Below are 10,555 nucleotides of genomic sequence, written 5' to 3' on the forward strand. Positions count from 1 at the left end.
GATAACCTTTCTGTTCTGTTTTGGCCCCCCGTCCAAGTCAGGAGAGCTGTTACAAACAGTAACCGCCGAAAGTCAGAACAGCGTTATCAACTGTCAAAGACGACATCTAATAAAGGCGTGACTTTCGTGTGGATCTCTGTCATATCTATGACGTCATGTTGATGACGTCAGTCTTAACTAAATATGGAGGAACACTATTCACACAAAACAACATGTTTACTTGAATTACTTCCTTACATGTTTACTAGGCCTATTTGCAGCGTGCAAAAGAAATGTGGGACTGAATCGGCCAGCCTCGGACAGACAAATAGACTGTCACAGTGGCGAAAACATAATGTGTATTTACTTGTGTATCAAGGTGATGTTTGTTTACAACATATTAATAGATGAAACAGCACGTTGAGAAAAAGGTTCTGCAGGTGTGGCTTTTCAAACTAATTACAAAAGTATCTTGTGTTTTCTTTTCTGTCCTGTCCTATCTAGGGGTGTCTTCAAAAATTCGACGAATCGACGCGTCATTTTAAGCCCCCGGAATCGACGCCAATTGTTTGAGTCGAGCCGTCAAAAATATATTATTTTTTATCACACCGGTGCGGTATGAGAGCGCTGGACTGTCATGTTCTTCCTATTTAGTCCATACTTCCTACTGCTTGCAACTAGACTTAAAAATAAAACCAGTTCACGTGACTTGAAAGTTGCCTTGATCATATAACAAGGTGCACTTATTTTGAAGTTAACCGCTGAGAGGAAATGCGTCGACTTGTTGTTATTCTACTTGTTAAATCTGACCAAGAAGCAGCAGCGCGATGCGCTTTCACTTTCACTCACTGCCGCTGACTCGCTGAGTGTGGCTCTGTGGTGGTGGTCTAAGGCAGAGGACTGCGGTGGAGTAGAGGACTTCTTAAAAAGTTTTAGATTATGACAATTTGCTTGCATTGTGATGCAGCCGTGTGCCGCTCTGCATCGACGCAGTGATGTTACATTATTGTTACCTTTAGCCTACTTTGGTGGTGTTTTTCCTCCTGAAGGAACAGGGCTAAATCATTAGCATGCTAGCGCTTTAGCTCTGTTCCTTTAGCCTTGGAGAGGCATACAATCATTACAACCAGGCAGTTTTCAAAGCAGAGAATCCACCAATCATAGTGGTTTACAACAGCTGTTGTACCGGTACTCTATCAATGCGTCGCGGTCACGCCTCCTCTCCAGTCATTAAAGCACAACTTTTTTTTATTTTTTATTTTTTTTACACATAAAGGATTCGTCGACGCGTCGGATTAACCCCCGCGACTCGAATCGACTTGATAAATCCTGAGTCGAAGACAGCCCTAGTCCTATCTGTCTCCTCCCTTGCTTTTACTTTCTCTTTCTCATCATGTTGCCACATTCAACCACCTCCGGTTCTAGTCAATATCCTTTTGTTACTTCCTGTACTCCGTCTTCCTACATGGGAACTCAGGCTGTCCCGTGCAAAACAGGATTTCTGGCTTTGTCAGTGTTTCCTCTATGCTACCAATTGGATGCACGTACTGCAACGCAACTCTACTCTACCCCCTCCTTTTTTTAACATGCAGCCTTGTGATATCAGAGTATAATGCAGCCTCACAGATCAAAACACTTCAAAACAACCATGTTGTAATAAAGTAATAAAGTTCCTGCAGGGTCACACATGCTTCGCTCATCTAGACAATGACATATTGTGATGTTTTTGTTATTGTGGGCTCGCTGAAAGGCGAGACCAGTATGTATAGGTCAAGTTTATTCTCCTCAAAAATGTAACTGACAGTACAAAGACAGGGCCTTTAGCCAATGACGAGCAGCATTCTTGGTAACATCACCACCATCAAGTGCGGCCTGATATAAATAACAACACCACCCACATGCAATCTTTGGGCTTGCTGAAAAGCGAGACCAGCATGTTCTCTCAAATCTTCATAGACCAAGTTTATTATCCTCAAAAAGAATTACCGACAGTACAAGGCAAAGCCTTTAGCCAATGAGGCTAAAGCAAGCCCACACTGTTTCATAAGAACAGTATTTCTAGTTATTTTTAAATATTGTCAATCAAAACATCTAGTCAAAATGCATTCACAGGCCACAGGTTAAGTCATTATTGGTATTGCAATGGTATCAACAATGTGAAAGGTTGTGATTGGATCGTACCAGCTCTCCATTTGATGATGTTGCTGAACTCGTTATTGGCTCTTTCTTCAGCGTTGTCGCCAGATGATGCCATGGTAGCCAATTAATCCGGTTTTGTTCATCCAAATTTTGTGATGCAGAGCCTTGCCTCTTCCCACACAGTGTGGTGGTCCTCTCCCAGAACCTGAAAGCAACCGTAAAAACTTTAGTTTCAACTCAATAGCAAGACATTGATAACCTTTATTAAACATTTAGGTTTTCCCTTAACATTTTTGTGCATTTAGGCCGACTCACAATGGTTTTTCATCCAAAAGGCAACATCAGTCACTGCCGCTCTCTGAAACTAACCTACTTTCAATTTAACAGTTTCTCTCTATTCATTATGTTTGCTTTCGGTTATTTTTGGCAAGCGACATCACCATGTGACAAAGTATCAATTATGCTAAAAATGTTTAGCTATACACTCAACACATGCTCCAATGTTCTTATGCACTGGCATAGTAGTAGCATCATACTTTGGTTATTTTCAGAATACAAACTAGAAGCAGTGCTCTTCCGAGCTCAGGTCTCCACCAGGCCAGGCGTCCTGGTGGGTCTCCACCAGGCCAGGCGTCCTGGTGGAGCTATAACAGGCCAATGTGAAAAGGTTCCTTGACGTAGTGGGAATATGTGTGGCAAATTTCATAGCAACAAAATCTCTAAGAGTAGTGTACAGAAATGTGTTTTGCAAACATCGGCCTCATGGTGGCGCTAGAACAGGGCCATTTGAAAAATGTGGGGCAGAGGTTCTGAATTGGCATCCAGGGAGTGTGTGTGCTCAATTTGGCAGCGACCGCGCCAAAGGCGCCGGAGATTAGCTGGTAACAAACTGGAGGACGCATGGACAAACGCACGCACGGACGCACGGACAGGGGCGAAAACATACTCTCCCCCATGCCTTCGGCTGGTGGAGACAATAAGTTGGGAATGCACACTCAAAACGGATTCCAGTTGCAGAAATACAACCCCTGCCAAAGCTGGATGTGTCCTCAGCTGTCACTACATACTGTACAGTCAAGTGATGAGTGACTGCGGACACATGATTACTCTGTAGTGTAAAGGCACCATTATATTATATGCATTTACATTGCAACTTCTGTGCACTGCATTTTTGCACATTCCATTACAAATGTAAATACTATTGCCCTTCTAAAGATTAACCTAACCTCTGGTTAACAAAAAAATAACTCCATCAAGTGCCGTCCGCAAGAGCTTGAGACTTTACCATGAAAGGAGTTAATGTGCTGCAGTTTAATCGAGCACTGTACGCTTACAATGCTTGAGGGATGATGCAAGGCCCCAAAAATAATAACAGTACATTTGGGTGGAAAGGCATAACCATTTGTCCAGTGTCTTCTCTATTTCAGTTCCTCCTCTAACCATTACACTTGCTTTGACAACCAAGGCCAAAACAAGTGAAGGGTTCAGAAAACAGTATTTAAACTAAACAACTGTTTGAGCCACAGAAGATCGACTTTTTGTCTAACAAATCAAACAGCCTAATTGTAGATTTCCTTGGATAGGAGCATTGTGTCTCTTGTCTCAAGCTTTCCAAGCCAATATGTCTGAACATCTCATGTCATTTTAATCCTATCGGTTTCTCACCAAAATAAAGCAGCCTAACAGCGTGCATGGTACATTTTTCAGTACAGCCATTTAAAATCTGAGAGTAGCATTCAGGTTCATTCTTTAGTGGTAGTCTCTCTGTTTTAGTTTGATGTCAAACTCAGTAAAATCAGTGTTCAGTCAGTGTCAGTGTTCATTTAAATCTGTGTGTAGTCCTAAATACAGTTTGAAATGGAACCACCTAAGACACTTGAAGATGTGTAATTGTGTATGCTAATGCCAACTCTACTGTTTACAAATGTAACCAAATGTACCTGTGAACTGAAGGGTCATTTGGTTACATTTATTCTCTCAGAGTTAAAGGTAGGCCTATATTCTAACAAACATCCAGTGCTGTTGTCACTGGAAGTTTTGGACAGCTCTGTCTCTGATGCGACCATGGATCAAAGTAAAAAAACTGAGTAAAAAAGGGACCCAAATTCAAACAAGCCTGTGGTCTTCTTTATCCTTTTATTTAACCTTGTATCAGTGAATTGTACTGTCCTGTACCTTTTCCTATGAAACGTCTAACCCCCCCCCCCCTCCCTCCCTCTCTCTCTCTCTCTCTCTCTCTCTCTCTCTCTCTCTCACACACACACACACACACACACACACACACACACACTCGTACACACACACACACACACACACACACACACACTCGTACACTCAGGTCAGGGTACTAAAGTATCGTTAGATTTTCAATAGGAATTCAATTTAAAAAAATCATTTTTCTCTCAATTTTCTAATTTTCTAGCTCCCCATAAAATCAAATATTGGTTCATTTTTCCAATTTTCTAGCTTGCAAAAAAATCAGGAAAATGCTTCAATTTTTTAAATGTGTGATTCATATTTGTCATTATTTGATTTGGAACCGACAAAGGAAAAACATCTTTAAAAAAGGTATTTTTCATTTTTTTACCACATTACGAATATCAAAAAATGGACCAATTTTTCAAATTTTCTAGCTTGCAAAAAAATCAGGAAAATGCTTCAATTTTTTAAATGTGTGATTCGTCTTTGTCATTATTTGATTTGGAACCGACAAAGGAAAAACATCTTGAAAAAAGTATTTCTTAATTTCTTACCCCATTACAACAATCAAAAAATGGGCCCATTTTTCCAATTTTCTAGCCCACAAAAAAATCAGGAAAATGCTTAAAATTTGCTCAATTTTTTGAATGTGTGATTCATATTTTGGCATTATTTGATTTGGAACCGACAAACAAAAAATAGGCCCATTATTCAATTTTCAAGTCCAGGAAAGAAATCGTCATCATGAATGTCACGTGACCACGTGTCAAGTCACATGGTACACAACTTCAAAATAAAAGCTGTAGGCTAGTCTAACATCCAAGTAATAGGATCAACATGCAGGCAGGCAGGGGGTCCATGAGGGGTTTACAAGGGGGTCCATGGCTGGTTCCCAAAGTGTGGTTTGCGGACCCCCAGGGTTTCTATGGCTGGTTCACAACAGCCTGGTACACGTACAGCCATGGCTGGTTCCCAAAGTGTGGTTCGGGGACCTCTTGAGGTCCATGACGGATTTCCAAGGGGGTCCATGGCTGGTTAGCAATAAATGTGGTTCGGGGACCTCTGGGGGTCCCTGAGGGGTTTCCAAAGGGGTCCATGGCTGGTTAGCAATAAGTGTAATTGCGACCGTAGGTCGCTACTTACTATCACAGCCTGCACAAACTGTCCGTCTGTCTGTCTGTCTGTCCCTCTGTCTGTCACACCTCACACGTCACACTATTGCCCTGCTCATATCTCCGCAACCGTTGGCCCGATCCATGCCAAATTTTGCACACACGCTCCTTGCCTGCCAAACTACCCCCAGGTCCCTGGGGGACCCCCAGATGTAAAAAATGACCAAATATGCAAAAATGACCAAATGACCACCCCAACGGGGCTGCTCACGGGGAATTCCCGGGGACCACCGACTCCTGCTGCTCCAGAACGGATGCCAAAGTGGTGGCGCCCCCAGTGGAGGACCCCCTCCACTGCAGCTCACATAAAATGCCGTAACTCGGGCTAGGAGCGTCCGGGAGAGCCGGGGCCGGTACCTATTCGTCCGCCAAGGCAACGCGGAGACCCCACCCCTCATTTCTCACATGGCCCTCTTCTAGCGCCACCATGAGGCCGATTCTTGCAAAACACATTTTTGGACACTGCTCCTACAGATTTTGCCCTAAAATCACGCACATCGGTACACAGTATGTCTACACATTGCCCACACAACTAGGAACCAATGGCAGTTACAGCCCTCTTTGTGTATACATGTGACCTACGGTCGCTTATCTCCCGATTAGGGAGTCTTACTGGTAGTGTAATAGGTGAAATAGTGTAATAGTGCATTACTTGTAATATTGAAATAGCATAAATGTTATTGCGACCGTTAGGTCGCAGTTACTATCAAAACCTCGACCAGCTGTGAGTCCGTCCGTCCGTCCGTCCGTCCGTCCGTCCGTCCGTCCGTCCGTCCGTCAGTCAGTCTGTCTGTCTGTCTGTCACACGTCACACTTTTGCCCTGCTCATATCTCCGCAACCGTTGCCCAGATCCATGCCAAATTTTGCACACATACTCCTTGCCTGCCAAACCACAACCGCTTCTTGCAAAACACATTTTTGGACACTGCTCCTACAAATTTTGCCCTAAAATCACGCAAAGCGGTACACAGTATGTCTACACTGTCCAAGATAGCGCCACCATCAGGGCGATTTTTCAAACACATTTTTGGACTCTGCTTTTACAGATTTTGCCGTAAAATCACGCAAAGCGTGATTTTAGGATGCCCTGATGGTGGCGCTATCTCGGACAGATCCATGCTGATGACATGAGTGTAGACATAATGTGTACCGCTTTACGTGATTTTAGGGCAGAATTTGTAGGAGCAGTGTCCAAAAAATTATGTGTTTTGCAAGAACTCATGGTGGCGCTAGAAGAGGGAGAAATGGGGTAGTGGTTTGGCAGCCAAAACCACTATGAGAAGGGCAAAAGTGTGACTGAAAGTCTGACTGACAGACTGACTGACAGACTGACAGCTGGTGGAGGTTTTGATAAGAATGCACTATTACACTATTTCACCTATTACACTACCAGTAAGACTCCCTAATCGGGAGATAAGCGACCGTTGGTCGCTTATCTCCACAAAAAGGCCAAAAGTTTGTTTTACCAAAATCGTCCTGATGGTGGCGCTGGATGGGACAGATGCGTTTTGATTACATGACTGTAGAGATACTGTGCGATTTGTGTGATTTTAGGGCAAAATCTGTAGGAGCAGTGTCCAAAAATGTGTTTAAAAAAATCGGCCTGAAGGTGGCGCTAAATGGGACAGATCCATGTTGATGAGATGAGTGTAGACATACTGTGTACCGATTTGCGTGATTTTAGGGCAAAATATGTAGGAGCAGTGTCTCTGTGTAGCGATTTGCGTGATTTTAGGGCAAAATCTGTAGGAGCAGTGTCCAAAAATGTGTTTTAAAAAATCGGCCTGAAGGTGGCGCTATATGGGACAGATCCATGTTGATGAGATGAGTGTAGACATACTGTGTAGCGATTTGCGTGATTTTAGGGCAAAGATTGTAGGAGCAGTGTCCAAAAATGTGTTTTAAAAAATCGGCCTGAAGGTGGCGCTATATGGGACAGATCCAAGTTGATGACATGAGTGTAGACATACTGTGTACCGATTTGTGTGATTTTAGGGCAAACATTTTAGGAGCAGTGTCCAAAAATGTGTTTTGCAGAATCGGCCTCATGGTGGCGCTAGAAGAGGGCCATATGAGAAATGAGAGGTGGGGTCTCCGCGCCGCAGAGGCGGACGAATAGGTACCGGCCCCGGCTCTCCCGGTCGCTCCTAGCCCGAGTTAAGGCATTTTATGTGAGCTGCAGTGGAGGGGGTCCTCCACTGGGGGCGCCACCACTTTTGCATCCGTTCTGGAGCACCAGGAGTCGGTGGTCCCCGGGAATTCCCCGTGAGCAGCCCCGTTGGGGTGGTCTTTTTTGCACATTTGGTCATTTTTTACACCTGGGGGTCCCCCAGGGACCTGGGGGTCCCTGGAGCTCCGGGGGTCCTTCGAGGTTGTAGTTTGGCAGGCAAGGAGTTTGTATGGAAATTTTGGCATTGATCGGGGCAACGGTGGCGGAGATATGAGTAGGGGAAAGTGTGACGTGTGACGAGTGACGTGACGGAGGGAAGGACAGGCTGACGGCTGGTGGAGGTTTGGATAGTAGAGAGTGTAAAAGTAACTGCGACCTACTACGGTCGCAATTAAACACACTTATTGCTAACCAGCCATGGACCCCCTTGGAAACCCCTCAGGGACCCCCAGAGGTCCCCGAACCACACTTTGAGAACCAGCCATGGACCCCCTTGGAAATCCGTCATGGACCTCCAGAGGTCCCCGAACCACACTTTGGGAACCAGCCATGGCTGTACGTGTACCAGGCTGTTGTGAACCAGCCATAGAAACCCTGGGGGTCCCCAAACCACACTTTGGGAACCAGCCATGGACCCCCTTGTAAACCCCTCATGGACCCCCTGCCTGCCTGCATGTTGATCCTATTACTTGGATGTTAGACTAGCCTACAGCTTTTATTTTGAAGTTGTGTACCATGTGACTTGACACGTGGTCACGTGACATTCATGATGACAATTTCTTTCCTGGACTTGAAAATTGAATAATGGGCCTATTTTTTGTTTGTCGGTTCCAAATCAAATAATGCCAAAATATGAATCACACATTCAAAAAATTGAGCAAATTTTAAGCATTTTCCTGATTTTTTTGTGGGCTAGAAAATTGGAAAAATGGGCCCATTTTTTGATTGTTGTAATGGGGTAAGAAATTAAGAAATACCTTTTTAAAGATGTTTTTCCTTTGTCGGTTCCAAATCAAATAATGACAAAGACGAATCACACATTTAAAAAATTGAAGCATTTTCCTGATTTTTTTGCAAGCTAGAAAATTTGAAAAATTGGTCCATTTTTTGATATTCGTAATGTGGTAAAAAAATGAAAAATACCTTTTTTAAAGATGTTTTTCCTTTGTCGGTTCCAAATCAAATAATGACAAATATGAATCACACATTTAAAAAATTGAAGCATTTTCCTGATTTTTTTGCAAGCTAGAAAATTGGAAAAATGAACCAATATTTGATTTTATGGGGAGCTAGAAAATTAGAAAATTGAGAGAAAAATGATTTTTTAAAATTGAATTCCTATTGAAAATCTAACGATACTTTAGTACCCTGACCCACTCACACACACGTACACTCACCTTTGCCGCTGTCACCCAGAAACAGATGCCGTGTAAGAACAAGTCAAAAGTAGAAGATGTGTGGCTATGGAAAGTCATTAACACAACTTTAAGCCATTCTATGGAAGGCAGCTATAATAAGGCACTCTTTAAACCATGCCTGGAAAGCACAGTCCTCACGCGCATCCACAATAACAATAATTTGTAAAAAAGCTTCCAGCAACATATGCTTTTCTTCTTCTTCTCGGTACACAAAGGAGGGCCGCTGTGTACTTGCTGAGAGGACACGCGAAGATAACGGTGTTAATTCCTTTGACCGGGGTGAATACTGCGATGTTGTAAAGTATTATATCCCAAACTTTGTTCCTACTGCCTTTCCCTGCTGGCTGCAAACTTCTGACGCCAGGATGGAAACATGGCGCGGCAGACGTCACGTGACACACGGCAGCGGTGGTGGTGGTGAAAGTACTCTCAGACTCACATTTTTGTTACTTATTAAGTAAAAGTATCAATGATGCTGTTGCAGTGTAGAAGTACTCTGTTACAAGCTGAAGTCTGGTATTTAGAATTTACATTAGTAAATGTCGGCATCAAAATGTACTTGAATACCAAAAGTAATAGTGTTAATCTCATGTCATGCCTCATTCATGTTTTCAAAATGTATGAAAATGATTTGAAAATAGCAGATACAAGATCGTCTATGTTCGAGTCTATTTGAAAATTTGGGCTGAAGTGGTTAATGTATGTTTTGTAATCATTTAAAATCAACAAAGTAACTAGTGACTAAAGTTTTCAAATAAATGTAGTGGAGTAAAAGTACTGAAAATTGGAAATACTCCAGTAAAGTACAGTATTTAAGTAAATGTAATTCGTTACTTTACACCATTGCTGAGAGGGCGATGATCCCGAAGCCGAAGGAAAGGAAAAAAGGTAGAGTTTAGCATCCTATTGCCCGGAAGGATTGTCGCTTATTGTAATTGGCTAATTGGTTATCAGGGCAACCGCTTTTGTATGTCTGTTGTTACTGTTGTTGCTGCTGGCTGCTTTTCACCTTATATAACCTCCAGTTTACCTTCCCAAAAGTTCATTATGTAAATATAAAGATGAAGATTGATAGCCTATACTTGGAGCCTGTTGTGTGCTCATAAAAAAATGACTGACTTCATAGATGGGCCTAAAGGGATTAAGGTGTATTTGTATTTGCCTTTTTTTTTTTTTTTTTTTTTTATATATTGCCTAATTATTTATTTTCGATACCCTTGTTGAAATATTACTCAGGTGTGATGTTTATCACACCTGGTACCAACTTACTTTTGTATGAATTGAGGAGTACAAAGGCAAAGGGACCCCAAGCCCAAGGCTTTCTTGTGTTGTTCTTTAGTTTACTTTAGTTTTAGTGAACTGCACTGTCCTGTACCTTTTATGCAAACTTCTAATCAAATGTTCAATCAATCAATCAATCAATCAATCAATCAATCAATCAAACCCTAAAAGTAAAACCACCTTGCTTTGTGTGAGA

At 42.6% G+C, this 10,555-nt stretch overlaps 1 protein-coding gene across 4 annotated transcripts in view; it reads right to left on the reverse strand.

Moving 5' to 3' along the window:
* utrn (utrophin) overlaps nt 1-9,427 on the reverse strand; it is a 274,917-nt gene extending 265,490 nt beyond the window's left edge. For all 4 annotated transcript variants that reach the window (XM_080744640.1, XM_080744641.1, XM_080744642.1 and 1 more), the window contains exons 1-2: nt 9,058-9,427; nt 2,161-2,323 (exon numbers count right to left, since the gene is read on the reverse strand). In XM_080744640.1, coding sequence (XP_080600766.1) covers nt 2,161-2,233 — 73 coding nt within the window. In that variant the 5' untranslated portion in view covers nt 2,234-2,323; nt 9,058-9,427. The remainder of the gene's footprint in view (nt 1-2,160; nt 2,324-9,057) is intronic.
* Nucleotides 9,428-10,555: the final 1,128 nt, after the last annotated feature.

Source organism: Nannobrachium achirus (genome assembly GCF_963921795.1).
Source record: "Nannobrachium achirus genome assembly, chromosome: 16".
Classification (NCBI taxonomy): Eukaryota; Metazoa; Chordata; class Actinopteri; order Myctophiformes; family Myctophidae; genus Nannobrachium; species Nannobrachium achirus.